The following is a 21838-nucleotide window of genomic DNA, read 5'->3' as shown; positions in this document are numbered from 1 at the left end:
CAGGGCTTGAAAATTGTAGCTATGAGGAAATATTGGATAAGCTGGGGTTGTTTTCCTTAGAACAGAGGAGGCAGAGGGGTGACCTGATTGAGGTACAGGATTATGAGGGGTCTGGATAGAGTAGACAGAGATGCCCTGTTTCCCCTAGCAGAGAGGTTAATTACCAGGGGATTTAGGGTATTGTTTGAAGGATTAGAGGGGACATGAGGAAAAACTTCTTCACCCAGAGGGTGGCGGGTGTCTGGAATTCGCTGCCTGGTTTAGTGGTGGAGGCAGAAACCCTCAACTCATTTAAAAGGTACCTGGATCTGCACCTAAAGTACTGGAACCTGCAGGGCTACGCACCAGATGCTGGAAGGTGGGATTAAAATGGGCAGCTAGCTTGTTTACTTTTTCTTTTTTGGCTGGCACAGACATGATGGGCTGAATGGCCTCTTTCTGTGCTGTAACAGTCAGGCCCACCGAAGAGAGGGTGAAGGAGTCCTATGTGGGTGGGTGGAATCCAGTTGGGCGGGGGAGAGGTTGTCGGGGATTGGGGGAGATCTCTGAGAGCGTGTGGGGGGAGTCCGCTTGGGGGGGTCGCTCTGGGTCCGTACAATAGTTACCCAGAAGTTAGAAGAGATTTTAATTCTTCTAGCCTTTTTTGGGTAACTATTGGGGTAACCTAGTTGGGACCATCCGAATTTGCAATTTAAATCGCATTTTCGGATGGTTCCCAGTGGAGGGCCATTGGCCAAGGGAAGTGAGCACTTCTGGGCAATTGCCGTGCAAACCTTACCTGGGAACTTCTAAAGGGATTTGGGGTACTCCCCCTCCCACCCCCCGGCATATGACACTGGAAGCTCGGAAGTCAAGGCCCATGGTGATTTACAATTCAAGGGTTACCTCTTCCTCAGATGCTCTGTGATTTGGACATTAATAGCCCTGTGTATCAATCAAATACTTCTTTTTTCAGCAAATTTTGGACCATGATGTTAAACAAAGGCCCGAATTTTTGAGGAGTGGTTGGAGCTTTCAAAATGGCGAGGGGGACCCAGATGTGCACAACAATAACTAGTAGCACTCACTGGATAGCGATCAGGAGGGGCAGACCAAGCTCTCTTCCCTTTGCCCAGGGACAGTGAGATTTCTAGCTCCTCTACCTCAGTAAGATCAGCTAACTCAGCACAAACTCAAGACTTAGCCCCCATTTCTGACAGGTCCAATTTCTGCTGGAAGGGGAAAGGGGGCGAGGCATGGCTCACACGTCAGGGAAGTAGGGCCAATTGACCTCAGTGCTGAGATCAAACTGATAGCATTTTAGGATGTTGCAAGGCATTAACACGCAGTGTGGAAGTCACGTATAAATGGAGTAGATGTAAGTGCTCTTAGAGTGTGGATAAAGTCTGTACAACTGTCATGATGTGAAGTTATTTAAATCCCCAGCCCTTTAAAAATAAAAAACAGGCCACCAGTGTTAGTGAGAGTTTAAAAAAAATACTCTCTTCTGGCAGCTTCCATAGTTTTTGTTGACATTTCCCTAAGGGGTCTTTTTGAATACATAGCTGATTTCCAAAGGCTATAATTATCTCAGTGGGTCGGTGGGGGAGGAGGGATGTTCTGAGTTCAGTTTGACAGTTCAAGGCCTATTAAAGGACTAGCTGCCTTTGATGTGGGGTTATAAATATAAGTTTGTTTGTTTTTTATAAGACATTAAGCACTTGAGGTTTAAAAGATTTGAATGGGCTTTCACAAATGGGGAGTTTTTAAAAAATATAGTGAAGGCCGTAACACATTTTTAGAACTTTATTTTGTTTCATCTCAACATGGCTCCTGGGGTCTGCCCATGGTGGATACTGGGCGAGTTGCCATGGAGGGTATAAGGTGGTGGCTGGCATCTGGCATGAGTCTGCATGGGATCGAAAGAGTTGGCATGGAGCTGTAAGGGGCCATGGTGGTGGGTGGAGGACATGAGTTGGCATGGGGACAAGAAGGTGGCATGAGGAAGGGGTGGGGGTGTGACAGGGTGTTGGGGGGGGCGGGGGTGGGGAGAACCAGAGGGCCTAAAAGGTAACCAAACAATTGGAACAAAGTCCCAGATAATGGAGACGGGCATTTTACCAGCCCAGCTCGGCAGTTGGTCATTCCTGTGCCCGCCCCCAATTTGCTTCTGGGGCAGCGGGCCCGACTCTATCTCACAATCCCACCCACACACAGGAGAGAAGATCCCACCATTCGGGTGCCTTTCTACCAAAGCTGGTGCGGCGAGCCGGGAAATTTCCCAACTGGAGCTACCTGCTTCGGTAATGAAAATCCAGACTAAAATCATTCCTACTCAGAAGTGTTTGAAAATATTTTGAACTTTAGCTAAGATATTAGTGTTTATTGTGAAAGCACTTCCTCCTCTATTTCTCCCAGTTAAAACTTCTCTAAGTAAAAATACCCATTCTCCAATCTAACTGATTTTTTTTAAGGAGCAGGAAATTCATAGGATTCGGTACTGCAGAAAGATGCTATTTTATCCCAAGATTGGCATTTACTTTCTCATCACAAAAACAGAATTACCTGGAGAAACTCAGCAGGTCTGGCAGCATCGGTGGAGAAGAAATCAGTTAACGTTTCGAGCCTTCATGGCCCTTCGGCAGAACTGAAGCATAGTTAGGAGAAAGGAGAAATATAAGCTGGTTTAAGGTTGGAGGTGGGGTGGGGGGGGGGGAAGAGAGAAGTTGAGGGTGTGGTGATTGTGGAGATAAGCAAGCCGTGATAGGAGCAGATAATCAAAAGATGTCACAGACAAAAGGATCAAAGAGGTGTTGAAGGTGGTGATATTTGTCTAAGAAAAGTGCTAATTAAGAATGGAAGACAGGACATTCAAAGTACAGCTCTAGTGGGGGTGGGGTGGAAAAGACTAACAAGGTTTTAGTTTTAGATTTTAAAATAATGGAAATAGGTGGGGAAAGAAGAATCTATATAAATTATTGAAAAAAAAGGGGGGGTGGCGGAGAAACGGGGTGGGGATGGGGGGAGGGGGAGTTTAAGATCTAAAGTTGTTGAATTCAATATTCAGCCTGGAAGGCTGTAAAGTGCCTAGTCGGAAGATGAGGTGCTGTTCCTCCAGTTTGCGTTGGGCTTCACTGGAACAATGCAGCAAGCCAAGGACAGACATGTGGGCAAGAGAACAGGGTGGAGTGTTAAAATGGCAAGCGACAGGGAGGTTTGGGTCTTTCTTGCGGACAGACCGCAGGTGTTCCGCAAAACGGTCGCCCAGTTTGCGTTTGGTCTCTCCAATGTAGAGGAGACCGCATTGGGAGCAACGAATGCAGTAGACTAAGTTAGGGGAAATGCAAGTGAAATGCTGCTTCACTTGAAAGGAGTGTTTGGGCCCTTGGACGGTGAGGAGAGAGGAAGTGAAGGGGCAGGTGTTGCATCTTCTGCGTGGGCATGGGGAGGTGCCATAAGTGGGGGTTGAGGAGTAGGGGGTGATGGAGGAGTGGACCAGGGTGTCCCGGAGGGAACGATCCCTACGGAATGCCGTCAGGGGGGGTGAAGGGAAGATGTGTTTGGTGGTGGCATCATGCTGGAGTTGGCGGAAATGGCGGAGGATGATCCTTTGAATGCGGAGGCTGGTGGGGTGATAAGTGAGGACAAGGGGGACCCTATCATGTTTCTGGGAAGGAGGAGAAGGCGTGAGGGAGGATGCGCGGGATGTGGGCCGGACACGGTTGAGGGCCCTGTCAACGACCGTGGATGGAAAACCTCGGTTAAGGAAGAAGGAGGACATGTCAGAGGAGCTGTTTTTGAAGGTAGCGTCATCAGAACAGACTAGGCACTTTACAGCCTTCCGGGCTGAATATTGAATTCAACAACTTTAGATCTTAAACTCCCCCTCCCCCCATCCCCACCCCATTTCTCCCCACCACCCCCCCCACTTTTTTTTCAATAATTTATATAGATTCTTCTTTCCCCACCTATTTCCATTATTTTAAAATCTAAAACTAAAACCTTGTTAGTCTTTTCCACCCCACCCCCACTAGAGCTGTACTTTGAATGTCCTGTCTTCCATTCTTAATTAGCACTTTTCTTAGACAAATATCACCACCTTCAACACCTCTTTGATCCTTTTGTCTGTGACATCTTTTGATTATCTGCTTCTATCACGGCTTGCTTATCTCCACAATCACCACACCCTCAACTTCTCTCTTCACCCCCCCGCCCCCGCCCCCCCACCTTAAACCAGCTTATATTTCTCCTTTCTCCTAACTATGCTTCAGTTCTGCCGAAGGGCCATGAAGGCTCGAAACGTTAACTGATTTCTTCTCCACCGATGCTGCCAGACCTGCTGAGTTTCTCCAGGTAATTCTGTTTTTGTTTTGGATTTCCAGCATCCGCAGTAGCTTTTAGCTTTTTGTTTTTATTTACTTTCTCATCCTTGTTTTCAAATCTCCCCATAGCTTCACCTCTCCCTATCTCTGCAATCTCCTCTAGCCCCACAACTCTGCAAGATATCCATGCTCCTCCAAACCTTGCATCTTGTGCATTCCAATTTCTATCGTCCCATCCATTTGTGCCCTGCCCTTAGCTGCCTAGGCCTTAATCTCTGGAATTCCCTCCCTAAACCTCTCTGTCTCTCTCTCTCCTCCTTAAAAACGCCCCTGAAAGCCTTCCGCTTTGAACAAGCTTTTGATCACCTACCCTTATATCTCCTTATGTGGCTCTTGGTCAGTTTTTTTTGATAACGGTCCTGTGAAACATCTTGGTACACTTTACATTGCTAAAGGGGCTATGTGAATGTAGGTTGTTGTTGTTGAGTGTGGGTCGCAGAATCGGCCTAACCAAATTAAGTTATTTGACTGAGGAGGACAGTATTGCTGGATTTACCCTATAATGCACACAATCTGAACTGGCGGATATTTCATTAAACATTTGAGCTAAAAATGGAAAGATAAAGAGATCAGGAAGTTAGTACTTCCCTCTCCACAACCATAGCTCAAAACTGCAATTCATCAACAATTCTAAAATAACAAACAAAAACAGAAAATTAATTCTATTTGTTCTTTTGATGTATTTGAACTTTTTCCAGGCTAATGGGGTATGACCTAAACAAGGGTCTGAGCTGGGCCCATGCAGTGTACATACTTCCAGAAAAGGTTAAAAATTCTTGTGTGCATTGTGGGTTTTGTTTTTAGCACGGGTCATTGTGATGAATTGGACAACCATTCCTCTGGCTCCTGGCTTCTGGCTTCTGGCCTGTTATTGCTCCCCTACCCATTGTGAACCATACCACGCTACTCCCCTCCCTCTGGTTCCAGTTCCCAGGCCCCTCGCTTATTTACAACATTAATAGTGCACACAGCAGGCAGCCATGTCAAAATCAAATACCCTGCTTTCCCCACAACTATGGGATGGTCTTAAAGTTTTTTTTTTATTCTTTCACAGGACATGGACTTCGAGGCCAGCAATTGCTGCCCATCTATAGTTGCCCTTGAGAAGTCATTCATTTCACCAGTTTTAAGTTAAAAAATATTGGAGGCATGTTATACACAGGTACATACACCAAGACACAGCAGAGTGCCCCCAGTAAGAGACATTGGCCGGAATCTTCCATTCCAAAATCTAAGTTTAGTGGCAGGTATGGAAGTGGGAGTGATTTCTGCTGTTGGGTTGGGGGGGGTGATGTGACGGTTGACCATGTGCAATCTTGCGCTGTTCAGCTCATTAAATATGAATCCAGGAAGAGCTCGCAGTGGGAATAGGCAGGAAGTTGCTCTCCCCGCCAGTACCTCATGGGGTCGAAGGTCCAGGCACCATATTTAAAGGGCACCCAGACAGCCTGCACTACCCCTTCCACCTTTGCCTAGCCATTGCCCCACCCCTCCCCGCTAACCCTTCCTTGGTCATCCTTCACGCAGCTTGCTCTGCCACCACCTGGTCTCGTGCACAGGCTGGCATTTACAGACACTCCCCACAAAGAGGACAATGCAGCAGCAACTCACCATTAATCATGGGAGAAGTCTACCTTGTTAGGTGCACACCACTTATGTGCAGTCGTAAAAGTGAACATTCTAATTTCCCGCTGGCGGGGAACTAAATTTGGCGGGGGGGAGCTTAATTCCAGTGAGCTGGCCTTTTAATGAGCATGCATGACTTGCTAAAGCCATGCAAAAGGCCTTCCCGACATTGTTCGTCAGAAAGCTCGACCCACTGCGGGATTTAGCGAGCTCCTCCTGGATTCATATTTAATGATCTGAACAGGATAAGATCACATGTGGTCACCCATCACATCACCCCTCCCTGGCACACCCCAACTCCCCCACCAGCAGAAAGCACTCCCACTTCCACACCTTACACTGAACTTAGACTCCAGAGTGGAAGAATCCGGCCAATGTCTCTTACTTGAGGCATACTTTAACCCGCCTTTAAAGTCCCAAGAACATCATTGCTAAAGTTCATCCTGTCGTCGAGGAACTGATTTTTGACCCTGCGCCAAATTAAGTTCCCCTGCCAGCCAAGCTTCCCTTCGCTGTCAGGGCCAGAAAATTCCACCCAGAGGTTCTGAAATTATTAACATTAAGGACTTAATGCATTTGTCTGAAATCTGTTTTGTTTTAGCAGGAACACCTCTGTAGGGATGACAGAGATAGATACACTTAAGCTTCATCAGCTAAGTATTCTACGGTGTAATTTTAAGGCTGGAATGTCACGGCCGCTCCAGAGAAGCTTTGTGAACCCAGCAAAGTTCAAGTACTTCTCTCAGAGGCTTGTCTCTCATATCCTGACATCTCGGAGAGGTGGTGATGGCCAGGGAACTGGTCACCAAGCTGTCTCCTCCACTGCAGTTAGTGTGGGGTCAAGTAGATCAATAAATGGGAAGACAAATTAAAACCCATGGGTCATAGCCCAAAATTATTTTGCACGTCTCCAGTGCACTCTGCTCTAAGCCCAGTTCCAGCCCAATAACCAAGGTCAGGAATTTCCTGCATATTTGGCGGGAACGCTGCTTACACGCGTACACGGGGTTTCCGCCACACTTCCACTGAAGTTACAGTGACACGTGAGCAGCTCTCACAAACTCCCAGGCAAAACTGCAATGGGGAGTGTGGATGAATATTTAACTGGGTGGTTCAGTATGGCATCTTCCGCTAACAGGTAGGATAACTGAAACATCACTGACAGGTGAGTCAGTGTTGAGCTAAAAAGAAATCGAGTTTGGCTTCAGTTGCGCTAATGCCCATTGGGCATCCCCACCCCCCCCAAACACCAAGGAGCAGCCAATTTTCTGACAGATATTCCAGCACCATTTTCTTCCCTTTGTTCCGTCAACAGGTCCTGCAACACTGCAAGATAATTCCTGTTCCCTTTTTATTGATTGGCACTGCACTGTGAATATGCATTTATACATGACGCTTATCACATCTCCCAGGACAACCCAGCGCACCTCACATCCTATGGTTTGCTTCTGGAAGAGAAGAAAGAATTTGGATTTCTCTAGTCCCTTTCATGTCTTCAGGGTATCCCAAAGTGCTTCATAGCTAATGAATTATTTTCAGAGTACAGTCACTGTCGTTATACAGGTAAACATGGTGGACAAATTGAACAGAGTAAGTAGAAATGGAATGCGGCGATGGTGTGTTACACTTCACACAAGGAGTCTGAGTTGCTATGGCAATATGCATTTTTACATTCATGTTGTGGTCTGGAGTGATGAACAGTGACGGCAGAAACTCCAACTTCATTCCATCACATGGCTGACCAGGGCCCTCTCCCACTCTTACCACCTGCCATTGGTGCATGTTGGAAGGATTTGCAGGTTGATACTCGACCTGTTTGGCCACATTATGAACACACCTTACTTGGCCATCAAGTCCCGGGGTGGGACTTGGACCCACAGCTTCTTTCTCAGAGGCAGGGATGCTACCTACTGTTCCAGCATAAATGAAGTGTGTAAGCAGCTAGTTTTGTGGCACTGGACGTTCTCCCCTGCCATGAGATCATTTACATTCACCTGAACTAGCAGGTGGAGATTTGCCTCAATTTCTCATCTGAAGGTCAGCACGTGTGCCACAGCAGCACAATTAAATATCAGGCTGGATTACGTATTTAAATTCTGGAGTTGGGCTTGAACCCATGAGCTTTTGACTCATATGTGAATGTGTTACTTAAAATGCTCATTTTGCTCACAATAAGGTCTCACAACCGCAAAAGAGATGAATGATCGGTTAATTTGAATCATGGGAAGGTAGGGGTGGGGTGGATTTTGACCAGGACACATGTTTGCTTACAGGAAGACACCTCATTTGTCTTTGAATAGTGCCATGGGGTCTTTCTCACCCATCTGAACCATGGGAGAGTGCAGACACGAGCTCCATTTAGCACTTGGACCCAAGAAGCAGAACCTTCACAAGTGCAGTATTCCCTCAGTGACAGTGTTCTGAAGTGTCAACCCAGATCATTGTGATGTGGGGCTTCAACGTCTAGCCTTCTGACTCAGAGCAAGGGTATTATCCACAGAGGAGTTTTCCGTTATTACAGGAGTCAAACAATTTACCTCCATTTACTTGAGGTCATCCAAAACTCTGCTGCCTGCCCTAACTCCCGTTCACCCATCATCCCTGTGCTCACTAATAATACATTACATCCCAGCCTGGCAATGCCTCAATTTTCAAATTTAGATCCTTGTTTTGAAATTCCTCCATGCTCTCGCCCATCCCTATCTCTGTAATCTCCTCTAGCTCTACGACCCTCCGAGATACCTGCCCTCCTCCAATTCTGGCCTCTCGATTATCCTGGATTTTAATCACTCCATCTCTGATAGGCGTGCCTTCAGGTGCCTGGATCCTAAGTTCTGGAATTTCCTCCTTACACCTCTGCACCTTTCTACCACACTTTCCTCCTTTAAGACACTCCTTAAAACCTACCTCTTTGGCCACACTATTGATCAGCTGCCCTAATATCTCCATATATGGCTTGTTTTTGTTTGGTAAAGCTCCTGTGAAGCATGTTGGAATGTTTTACCATATTAAAGGTGCTATATAAATGCAATTTGCTGCTGTTGAAAGTGAGTCAAGGTCACTAAACATTTCCAGGTTTTCAGTCTGTTTGTCATTTTGACCCTGGAAGATAATGGCCATCTGCACCACTGCTGTAATATCATTTCATCAGGATTATATTGTGATTAGCATGGTGTGTCAGACAATGATTTCGTACTGTTGTAGGGTTTCTTAGGCCAGCAGAATGAAGCTCTGCAATAATGCAACATAATACTAAGACAGTAGGTGGCACTGTCACTAAAGAACTGCAGGTTTTCCTTATGATGCATGTCTCTATTTAGCTGAGAGTCAGTAAGGTCCTTGTTGAGAACTGAGAAATCTCCCAAGTTTACATTCCCAACCTGTGTTAAGGTATCTGTTTATAGCCAGTGACAACTGACCTCAGAGCTAGGGAAGGTGATAGGGCTCGGCACCTGATCACTAGCCAATCGGGAAATGCCTGTATGCAAACATTAAGTGAGGAAGGTTAAGGCTCAAATATGAAGGCCCCATGCCTGCTTAAACTACTAGTCTCAGCAAAAACAGAATTACCTGGAAAAACTCAGCAGGTCTGGCAGCATCGGTGGAGAAGAAATCAGTTGACGTTTCGAGTCCTCACGACCCTTCTGCTGAATTTTTCCAGGTAATTCTGTTTTTGTTTTGGATTTGCAGCATCCGCAGTAGCTTTTAGCTTTTTGTTTTTATACTAGTCTCAGCAATCGGGCGAGGCAACAGTGAAGTGCCTGACCACCTGTGAAATAGAAGCAGTGCCTTCTGAAGAGACGGAGGGGGGGGGATAATGGGAAGGCTTTTGTGAAGTCTATGCTTGTTGCATATGTGTTGTATGTCCAGGATTAACCCAGCTCAATCGCAGTGCCACTAGCAGCTCTGAAAAGTGGTTGTGAATGAGGAAGGTTTTCTTTGTCAACGGAGCTGATCTTTTCAGCTCACAGCAGATGGACACAGGGCTCCTGGAGTTTAGAGAGATCCCACATTCTGATTCATGCGCACTTCTCACAAGTAGTGTCCTAGAAATATTCATGAGCCTAATCGCACCAAGAAAAAGGTATGGAATGTTTCCATATCTTTGTCAGTGTGTTTTCCCCTTACCTCTGTACAATTTGTAAAACATGCATGCTGCTTGACTCCTTTAAGCACTGTTTTCTTGGCTCCTCTCTATTTCCTCTTGCTGTTATTTCTATTTTCATTATCTCGCAACACCCCATTTAGTTTTCTTTTTGCTTATCTCGCTTCTCTTGCTGTCCCCCTCCCTCCCACTCCTTTCTGCATTATTTCTCTCTGTCTCTTCCTGCTCACTGTGAAGCATGGAGATCACAGATTGCCAGCCTGCTGATTCACATCCTTTCTGCTACCCGCCAAGTGCGAGTCATCTGACGTCGCTGCCTCATTCAGTCTAGTGAAGTATGTTCTGAAGAACAATCAGCGTTGGGCCTGAATACAGTACAATTTCCCCTTGCTGCCATGTCAAATGCCCAAGTCAACTCCACTAAAATAATGAATGTTGAGAACATCTGCATTTTCATTGAGAATCCTCTAAATTACAGGACTCAAAACACAATGCCCTAGCATCTCCTTTACAGCGAGGGTCACTTGCTAAGTTCCAGAAACAAAAGGCAGGATTTTCCCTTTCGACTTAAGGTCCCTTCTTGTCAGAGTCAAATGGAGATCAGAAGCTGGCATCATGTGGGGAATCAAGCTGCGATTTTCCCCAAAAGGGCCAATTAATGGTCAGAGGGAGAGCTCGCTGTTCAATTAAAGGTGGAAGGTGGGCTCCTAAGGGTGGAGGGCCAATAGGAAGTCCTGCAGCACTGAAGAAGTAGCAAGCTGCCTTTACAGATAAGAGAGAGAGAGAGGGCATTCCCAATATGGAGGCTCCCTCTCTCCAGCCATTTTAATTTTAAAATTTAAAAAACACCCTGAGCAGCTGAGCCACCATTGTGCCCTCCACAGGGCAGCCAATGGCTGCAGCTTAAACCAGGCCAGCAGGGAGGGCCTCAAAGGGAGGACTATTGCCCGATGCTTCAGGAGGCCTGGGGTTCCAATCACACTCAGACAATGGGCCTTAATAGACCTTTAACTCACTCAATTGGCTACAACCCACTTGTGTCCCACCGCCTCCAAGCTGGTCCCCACCGGGGGCTAAGAATCCTCCCCAAAATATCAGCGCAGGGAGATAGACCAAAACCTCAAAGCCCGCTCATAATTATCACTAACTCGCGTTCAAGATGAGGGTCAACATTACAAAGCATTTGTTCCTCAAAATGTCTGCCTGTGCGGCAGTCGCCCTGTCTCCGCTGTCTTCCTCATTTCAGCCAGTGCATCTCTGTCCAAAAATACATTCCATACTGCATGCTTGACTGCAAGATTAAAGAAGGCTTAGGAATAAAAATTAGTAAGACTGGAACACCACAAAAACAGTACAGTTACCACACTGAATACAATTTGATTAAATGGAACAAGAGTCCAGTGAGGTCTGAATAATGGCTCTGTGCTTTCCTGCACGTTATGGAGAAAATTGAAACACATCAATAATATATACACTTATCGAGTTACCCTCCCATTTATGCTCCGCTCACTATACAGTGATTAATGTATTTTGATGGGCAGTTTAATGGAATGGCAGGCCTTATATGTGACACACAACCAGCAAATGTAACTTCACGTGCAAAACTTGCTGAATCAATCTCATATTTCTGCCTCGCTTACGAGTGAAAGAAATGCTGGCAATGACCAACTCTTTTCCAGCAAATGTCCAAGAATTGACAATGATGTGCTGTCCAGCTAGGCCCAAGTTCTTGCTGTCACATAGAAATGCAGGTAACCAGCCTTGCAGCAATGTTGGGGTTTGACATTTGCAGCCGCACATCAATTCAAACTAAACAATCCGCTGCTGCTGCAGGTCATACAGCGCCGAGTTACGGGTTAATTTTGGGGTTAAGCACAGCAATGTAAATAAATGTCATGCTGCTGAATTTCAGCTCAGGCGCTTTTAAATTCATGATAAGCCACCTAGTATTACAGAGCTGATATCTCCAGCTTTACGCCAACAGCATTACACCCCACTAACCCATCACAATGTGTGAATGCTGATTACAACCTCTGATAGTTGGTAGCACGCTGTCCCATTTCCATCTTTCTTCATTTCATCTGCATGTTATATGCTCAAGTATGATTTATTCAGATGGAATGCCTACAACTATAAGCAAGACACAGGCAGATTGCCTCTGGGCATTGCGCAAAAAATAGTCCACCTAGTCTTTATTAATAAGAACTATATGATTAAATATGTATTACTTCTTTTTTCCTGTTCTTACACTTATTCCCTCTTGTTTTAGCACTTAGAACACAGCAGAGAAAATGATTGAGAATTCTATGGCACAAGGAACTCAATCTTAATAAGCTGGACAATCTGATCTCTAAACGCTACAGAATAATGATCAGTTAGAGCACTGTACCTAGAGTGATACAAGTGAAATTTTCCTCTACAATTATCCATTGATGATGCATTTCTAATTTCAGTCAGAACATCATAGGAAAGTGTAGAGGAGACATATTTTGGAGGTAGCAATGCGTAAAAGAGGTACGGCACAGAGGAACTTGCTATATATTTTATATGTCTGATTAGCCGCAAAGCAAGGACACTAAGTTCTAAGCGCACAGGATCTTTATTTATAGAGGGTGGATTTTTCTGTGCACACTGACGTTGGGTGTGATCGGTGGCGTGAGCGGACAATTCGGCGCAATTGGTTTCACAACGGCATGAAACCAGTTCGAGATAGTCCGCTCAGCCTGCCAGCAGCGGGACATGTTTCCCACCATCGGACGTCAGGAACCTTATTGTCATACATCAGTATATCATTATCAGGCCAGCCCGCTGGAATCGTCACCCCGCCCTCCCGCCCTGCTGGATCGTCCGTCCACCTCGGCAGGAAAGCACTCTGACATATTCCACACCAGCACATAAGCAACATGCACTTGGTAGTCTGCACTTTGAGGGGAACTCAGAGGAGAGTACACAGTAACTTTGCGCAGCGCCTCCCAGAGTCGCCTGTTGGACTTCAAGCTTGAGGGGCGCCTGGGGGTTCAGGGTTAAGGGCAGCCCTGCCATTGAGAGGTGACTTGTGGAGGGGGGAGCCAAGAGACCGCCGTTGAATATAGTGCACAAGCATTCGGGGGGGTGGGGGCAGGGTGGGTGACGGAAGCAGTCACGCGTTAGGGAAACCTGTATAAAGTGACCATTCCTCTGGAACTGAGACAGTTCAGGCGCAGCCACATTGATATGATTGGAGTTGGACCTCTAGCTTATCTGCCCACTCAAGCAACACAGAGGCATCAAAGTGCCACCAAGTGCTCCAAAGCTTTTCACATCCCCGCCCCGGCACAGACTGCAAAGTCATAAGCATTTCAGTTAGCTGCGGAACAGTTGAACGATTGGGCACATTGTACAATCTCCTTGCTAAAGCCGGCCATGGAGCAGTCACTGGTGGAGGTGCTCACAGCCCCTTGTGATGTCATCATCCCGGTTTGGACCAGTCTCCCCCATGGTTCAAGCTAACAATGCAGCCTTGCAGTGCGGGTTAGGAGAATGTCTGTACCTGAGCTGAGAGCACAACATGCAGTCCAATGGGCAAAGCTGCTGCCAATTGGTTGGGTAGAGTGGGGTGGAAGTGGTGAAGTTTCGGGCACTAATCTCTGGCCATCCAAATGGTGACCAGCCCTCTCCAGCAATCGTTAAGGCGCCTGCATACTTAAACAGGACAGGTTCTTAGTACACCCATTCTAACCTTGTGTCTCTCTCTTTCATCCTGCAGGAGGAGTACATCAGGATCATGGAGCCTGGAGAACTAGCTGTATGCTTGATAACCTACAGAGCGTGAAGATGATGGAGGAGAGCGACTGAGGCTCCTGGCTGTGCAGAGGCAGGAGCAGCAATCTCAGGGAGAAGGAGCGACTGGGCCTGGCACACACGCTGCCCAGGAGCCACAGCGAGCTGTCACTGGTCGGTGCCTAGCAACACCCAGGGTCTATAGACGCCGCCTTTCATTCCTGCAGATGACCGAGAACCAGTGTTGCCAGAGACTGCGCATGTCTAGGGAAGTGGTTGATCACATCTGCCACCTGCTGCAGGATTTGGCACCACGGGGACATGGAGGGCATCCACTGCCAGTGGCCATGAAAGTGACAGCGGCGATCAATTTCTAAGCAAGTGGCTCCTTTCAGGGCTCCACAGGTGACCTCTGTGGGATGTCACAAGCCTCCACCCACAAATGCATCCATGAGGTCACGGATGCCACTTTGCGAATGCATTTTGCTCAGGACCAGGACAGCCAGGATGCAAGAGCGATTGGATTTTCTCAGATCTCGGGTTTCCCACAGGTGCAAGGTGCCCTCGACTGTACTCACATGGCGCTTAGATCATGTGACAACATGTGGGGAACGACATCAACCGCCAGGGGTTTCATTCGCTGAATGTGCAGCTGGTGTGCGACCACCAGAAACGCATCCTGCAGGTGTGCGCACGGTTTCTAGGGAGTGTGCACGACATCTACGTCCTCAGTCGGTCACAGATCCCTAGAGTCTTCCAGGATCCACAGAAGCTGCAGGGATGGCTCCTCAGGGACAAAGGATAACCATTAAGCCCATGGCTGATGACACCCGTGCGGTGGCCTCAAACTTCAGCAGAGCGAAGGTATAATGAGGCTCAGGCTGCAGCTCACAACTTGGTGGAGCAGACCATTGGGATGCTGAAAATGAGGTTCCAATGCCTGGACCGGTCTGGTGGAGCCCTGCAATACAGTCCGCAGAGGGTGTCATGCATCATCGTCATCTGCTACGTCCTTTACAACCTGGCATTGCAACGGGGAGAGGAGCTGGCTGAGGAGGAATTGGAGGAGTTGGAGGCCTCATCTGATGAGGAGGACACCAATGGGGATGAGGATGAGGAGGTCCTCAGAGGGGATGATGATGGGGATGAGGCCCTTGCACTGGCCAGACAAAGACGGCGCGTTCAGGATTGAGAATGAGAGAACTCTGTCGGGCCTGCCCACTACATTCTGGCAGCAACAACAAGCGCTGCCGAGGTGCAGGCATCAGTAATGCTTCCAGGGAGTGGGAGGCTGGACTGTCACTTTGGTCCGAAGGCTGCACAGAGCACCGGGAAGAGGCCCTGGACTGAGACACCTGCCCTTTTACCTTGTGCAGAAAGGTTTCACATCTGAGTGACAAGAACACTGCTCATCAGAACAAGGCGCCACAGGCAGGGAGATATTCTTGGGAGTTTATTGACAATAGTGAACATTATGTACAAGTTATTAACACCCGTGCTCAGGCTGTGCATCTAATTCTCCTTAACTTTACTAATCCTGCCCTGTATTTGTGCTCCCCGGACATACACAGCAGAGGTGGAGGCAGCCTGCTGACTGCGGCGCCCTGTCTGTGATGACCTTGGTGGGTGTCCTCTGGAGGACCGAGATTGGAGGGCCCCAGCCTGCTTTCGGGGTCCTGCTGTGTGGCAGTGGCAGCCTCCTTGGCCTGTGGAGCTGGAGCTGCTGAGGTCGCAGGAAGAGGAGAGTCGGATGGGTGGGCCCAGAGTGTGCACCTGCTGATCCTCCTCTCTATGGGTGCCAAGGGGCCCCAGGCTGACTCCTTGAGGAGCGGAGGTAGCTGGCGTGAGATCGAGCCCACTCGCCATGGAAATGGCGTGTTTGCCAGGAGTGCATAAATAATGTGGCGGGTTTGGGATGATACGGTATGAAAACCCGCCATCGCGGCCGACAGGTAAGATGTTGTTTTATGCCCCCACTACCGCACTTAGTGCAAATCTGGAAAAATTCCACCCAGAGTCTTATACAATGCTTTAAAATATCTACCCTATGCTTCTAGCTTAGCTTCTAGTAGCTTCTATGCATCTGTATACTTTACTAAGGTTTGACCAATCAAGTACAGCGAGAGTAGATCAGTTACCAGACTCATAATCAAACACAGAACAATTGAACCATTGAACGCTACAGAAACATGGCATGGAGGAGGCATAGTTCAGAGTAAGCAATGCTCAAAAGAAACATGGCAAGAAGGAGGATTAGTCCAGAGGAACTATGAGAGGAGGCGTGGTCATGGGTGAAACATGGTGAAGAGGAATTATAGTTTAAAGGAAGTATGATGTGAAGACTGGCATAGCATGAAGGAGACACCATTTGGTAGAGACGCAGTTAGGATGATACATGAATGGAAGAGACACAGTTTGGAGGAGGTACGGGCGGAGGAGAGACAGCTTGGAGTAGGAATGGATTGAATATGCTTAGAGTGGGAGACAAGAGCTTTATGAGTGAGGGGAAAAAGGAAACAATTCAATCTATGCTACTCCCAAACAGCTCCTCTTCACAGGATCATGCAAATTACAACACAGGAGGTGTGTCCCACTGTTGACTCTTCAACAGGAACAATCTCCTCTAATCCCATTTCATAGCTCTTACTCCGTATCCTTTCATATTCCTCCATCTAAAAAATCATAACGGCTTGAGAACAGCAATCAAAGAACCGAAATAAAAACAGAAAACACTAGAAATACTCAGCGGCAGAACTGGCGAGAGGTCAGCAACCGGAAATGTTGACTCTGTTTCTCTCTCTCCACAGACCTGCTGAGCATTTCCAGCAATTTCTGTTCTGATTTCAGATTTTATTTGCGATTTCCAGCGCCCATAGCATTTTGATCTCGAATCAGAGAATCGCGTGAGCAACTGATTAAAGACGAGCAGAAAAATCTCTAAATGGATTTGGACTGATACATTTGAAGAACAGCAGTTAGACTTTATAAAAGTGTTGTCACGGGGGCACCAGCATTGTTTGTCAGGCACTTTCCCTGAGCCTGAAGCACACAGTGGGCATCAGGAATTGAGTCCAAGTTACAGCACATCAACAGATGCCTCACGAGAAACCGGTCACTAGGAAAGGTTGTCTCTTCAGGTTTGCTGCCTATTTCACTGTGCACACATTCTATTCCAGGAACTAACCCCCTGTCTATTGAGTGCAACCTCTGTGTGGTATTCGGTAGATCAGGAGTCTTCAGGAAATGCTGGTATAGGAAGTGCAGTGAAATGCAGGGGAGCTACGTGCTCATCGGGGCTGATCCCAAGGAAAAGCAACAAGAATATTTATTCTCAACCGTGTCGGATGAAACACTGAGGAGCGTTTCCCAGGCTGAGGCAGAGCGGGAACTTCAGGGGTAACCAAAAACAATTTTAACAGAGGGTGCAAGTTAATTGTGCAGTCTTGCAAACTGTCTCAAGAAGGTAGAAGCCACACTAGCAAGGTGAAGCTCAATAGGCCACAGAACAGATGTTCAACTTGCCGCTGAAAGTGGCATTGCAGTTTGGCCTTGCAGTATAATATCTGACCAATTTTTCACTCCACTCCTTTCAGTAATGGGCGGGTAATTCTCAAGTTTGATGTCCTGGGCACCAAGATGAAAACTGGCCTCAATATTCAGGATTACAGAGTCTGCAGTCGAACCAATAGACAGGCAGTGAGCTGCGGACATTTTTGTTCATTCCTCCTGTCACACCAGTTGTTTAAGATGGTATTGTATAAATGTTAAATATGCCAGCTGTAAGTGGGTGACACCTTTCTTAGCATTCGCTTGTATGTTGTGGGATAGGATACATGAGGGCCAGAGACAACATGCAGAGACTTGCATTTCAACATTTAAACAGGTACCACATATTGACCTCTCATGTAAAGCCCGTCAATGTATCATGCTTCAAAACTACGTCCCATGCATCTTACCCGTGAGAAGATATTTTCCAGAGAGCTGGTTAAAGACTTCTTGGCCTTGTTTTTCAGAACGTCGAGTTTAAACCTCCCTGTGCTTGCTGAGTGCTCTGGGATCATGTTGTTTGGCACAGGCTTTGAAAGAGAAGAGACAAGGACAGTTTTACGGGTGAGGTGAGGCGAGCAAGACTTTCAGTAGGTTCACTGAAGAAGGCAATCTAAACGAAATCAGACTAATGATTCGAAACACTGCTTGGAAATCCTGGTGAAAATGTTAGAATGTGCTTCTCATCTGTCGTAAGTATGGTAGGCATGGAAGAAAAATGTGGCTTGCATTTATTTAGCAGGCTCATGATCTCACCACTTATGAAGATTTTCTGAGGTCGGGACTGAAAGAGGGTCTCGATCCTGTTGGTGATGTCTGGCCGCCCACTTGCGCAGTCTTACCGGAGACAACCAATTAAGAGGCCACCTCCGAGAGCACCGTCCAATTAAGGGTGGCACAATGGCAGGGTCTGCAGCAATATCTTGTCGGCAGCCCCACTAGCAAAGGTGGATGCTGCTGCGGCAGGTAGAAGAATGTGAGGGCACTTCAAGAGAGGACCCTCTCCACAGGCTGGCCTACGACTGGCTGAAGTAGCTCCAGGGCTGAGGGGGAAAGGTGGAGGTAAATAACGGAGGCCTCACTAGTCTCCTGACCTGCCTCCAGAAGCCTCTTCCAGGGGCCTACCGGGCTCTGCCAGAGCATGGGGCCCACCTCAATTGGTAATATTTTGACACTGTTCCCAAATGACCCCAAGTGGCCAGTTAGGTGCCAGTAATTGGCTACCAACTGCTGCCAGGCAGGTAGTAGCTTCTGTTGCTCACCTGCCTCTGGCCAGATCATCCAGAGGTGGGAAAATGACAGCCCACAGGCCATCATTTGGATTTACTTTCCACTCCGGCCTCTAACCTGCCTTTATGGGTCTCATAATACATCATCCCAGGTTTCTCAAGGCATCTCAAAAGGCTTCTAAAACAATCAATAACCTTGAAGCATAGTTATTATGGTGGTGGCAAATGTCCTTGAACTAATTCCCTACATGTTTACATCTGAAATTTAAGCAGCTATGGCATTTGGCTGGTAGAAGCCATCTTATGATCTGAACAGAACATTACATTGAAAAATAATGGGTCATAGCCATCCATGCATAACTCCACAGTTACAAATTCAAGCCCTTTACTTTTCCAAAGTGATTGAAGAAAGTGTTTACCATAGGGGTCTCGCCAATATGAGCGTGGGTCTTCTGTTTGGTCTCACATATCTGCCGCAGAATGAGAATCACTAGCTCATTCTCGTCTTGGTCATCAGCCGGCTTCATTTTCTGTTGATACAGCTAATTCATTAATAATGCTCATGGATAAGATCCCCAGCTGTTCTGTACTTACTTTCTGGTTATTCTTAAACTCTAAAAGATTTCTGCTATAATTGCGGAAGGCTTTAGTTACAGTGCATTGCTCGATGTTACAATCACAGTGTGCATGCTATGAAAGACATGGCTCACGATGACAATGAGTGAGTTCCAAAGAGTGGCTTGGATAATGGACAACCCTAAAAACAATTCCAGGAAATTAGTAGCTGCTGATATTTTTTTTTATTCATTCATGGGATGCGGGCATCACTGGCTAGGCCAGCATTTATTGCCCATCCCTAATTGTCCTTGTTCAGAGGGCATTTAAGAGCCTACCACATTGCTGTGGGTTTGGAGTCACATGTAGGTCAGATGAGGTAAGGACAGCAGATTTTCTTCCCTAAAGGACATTAGTGAACCAGATGGGTTTTTATAACAATCGACAATAGTTTCATGGTCATCATTAGACTTTTAATTCCAGATTTTTATTAAATTCAAATTCCACCGTGGCAGGATTCAAACCCAGGTCCCCAGAGCATTACCCTGGGTCTCTGGATCATTAGTCCAGTGACAATACTACACCATCACCTCCCCCAGGAACCTATTGCAATGGGAATGTATATCAGAGGATCAAATGCATATTACACAAATGTCAGCTCCATTGTGGTACCCATGAGGAGAAAGCATAGTTCCTATGGGCCTCACCTTCCACTTTGGGAGCCTTCTAATGTTATCTGAATGCATAAATTCTCATGCTCTATTCATTCAACCATTTGATTCGGACTACCCTCATTTTCCAGGCAGCAAGTGTCACACCACAACCTGGGCTCTGTCTCAGAGCAGTGTGAGGGCAATTGCCAAGTTGTTCATATTCAGGATAGTCCGTTAGCTTCTCACACAGGTAGAGAAGAAAGCTGCAACCCTGAGAAGGGAGAGGTGTTCAATTGCCAGCAATGGTGGAATGAAGGATGTCCCTTGTCTCTACGAAGGTCATCTCCAGTTTTGGAATGAAGAACTAACTGATTGTGGAATAGCAAATGTGAAGTCTGAAACAAAAGGTGACATGATGTCTTTTGGGTTTCATCTTTTGGCATCAGACTGGTCCCATGTTCTTTACATTGTTTTGTGAGAGTCTTCACAATCACACTTAGGGGGAGGTGGTGGTCTAGAGGTAATGTCACTAGATTAACAACTCAGAGGCCCAGGCTAAAGCTTTGGGGTCGTGGGTTCAAATCCCACCATAGCAGCTGCTTGAATTTCAATTCTTAATTTTTGAATAAGTAAGTTAATAAATCTGGAATATGAAGCCAGTCTCAGTAAAGGTGACCATGACAGCTATCATTGATTGTTGTAAAAACCCATCCGGTTCGTCAGCTTCCTTTAGGGAAGAAAATCTGCCATCCTTACTTGGTCTGGCCTATATGTGACTCCAGGCCCACAGCAATGTGGTTAACTCTGAACTGCCCTGTGAAATGGCCGAGCAAGCCACTCAGTTCAATTAGGGATGGGCAACAAATATTAGCCTTGCCAGTGACACCCACATCTGTGAAAGTTTAAAATAAAACTTGAAGCAATGCTGACATTAGTGTTTATCTGGCTGTGGGCCCAGTATACAATCCCCATCAATAATCATACTAGCGTAAGGCAGAGTTAGGATGGCATCAGAAGGCATCTGTAATGAGGATGTGTACATTAAGAAGAAGTACTTCCAAATCCTCAATGAATCTTTACAAGCAAGCAATGGACTTACAAACTGGGGCAAAATTGGAACAAATATTATCATAATTATTTTAGATTATAGTCACAAATTCATGATCACATTGGAAATTTCAGTTTTATCTTTTGTTAAGAATTAAAGTAATTGTAATAACATATAAATAATCTATAACCCTTATTTACCATGACAGTTTCCAATAATCAAGATATAATTTTAGTGAACTCTTTTCGAACAGCCTCTGTATTGTTACCTGAACACGTTCAAAAATATCAGCTTGCTCATTGTCACTCAAAAGAGAAACATGCCTCTGTATGACAAGCTTGGCTCTTGGTGGGTAGAGACCTGGAAAGTCAGAGGAGTGCTGGTCAATGCGTCACTTAATTGTTCTGTTTTCTTAAACAACTGACAATTCTTTCCAATGCAAAATTCAAGCACCTGCTTTCCTGCCAACAATATTATGATATCAAAGCGATTGTGCAACATCTGTCTCTGTTACAGGTGTTTTGAGGTATAACCAGTTATTATGATGCAGTGTGTACCACATACAAGTTGCACTGCAGCAACTCGCCAAGGCTTCTTTGACAGCACCTCTCAGACCTGCAACCTCCCCTGCCTAGAAGGACAAGGGCGGCAGGTGCACGGGAACACCATTGCCTCCAAGTTCCCCTTAAGACTTCCACCATCCTAACATGAATATATATCGCCGTCCCTTCACCGCCACTGGGTCAAAAAGCCTGGAATTTCTCATCCAACAGCAGATTGGGAGTACCTTCACCACACGGACTGACGTGGTTCAGGAAGGCAGCTCTCCACCGCCTACTCAAGGGCAACTAGGGATGGGTAATAAATGCTGCTATTGTCACTATTCCTGCATCCCAAAAATGAATAATTGTTTTTTTAAAAAATCACTGAGACACCTTCACAGTGCTTGCAGGTAG

The 21838-nt window shown here is 46.5% G+C and overlaps 1 protein-coding gene across 3 annotated transcripts in view; it reads right to left on the bottom strand.

Moving 5' to 3' along the window:
• tbc1d4 (TBC1 domain family, member 4) overlaps positions 1-21838 on the bottom strand; it is a 264165-nt gene that overhangs the window by 82820 nt on the left and 159507 nt on the right. For all 3 annotated transcript variants that reach the window (XM_078545970.1, XM_078545971.1, XM_078545972.1), the window contains exons 6-8: positions 21151-21242; positions 19046-19156; positions 17808-17927 (exon numbers count right to left, since the gene is read on the bottom strand). In XM_078545970.1, the coding sequence (XP_078402096.1) occupies positions 17808-17927; positions 19046-19156; positions 21151-21242 (323 nt within the window). The remainder of the gene's footprint in view (positions 1-17807; positions 17928-19045; positions 19157-21150; positions 21243-21838) is intronic.

Source organism: Cetorhinus maximus, chromosome 7 (assembly GCF_964194155.1).
Source record: "Cetorhinus maximus chromosome 7, sCetMax3.hap1.1, whole genome shotgun sequence".
Taxonomy (NCBI): Eukaryota; Metazoa; Chordata; class Chondrichthyes; order Lamniformes; family Cetorhinidae; genus Cetorhinus; species Cetorhinus maximus.
Note: the sequence above shows the minus strand (reverse complement) of the source record. Positions and strands in the feature narration are given on the sequence as shown.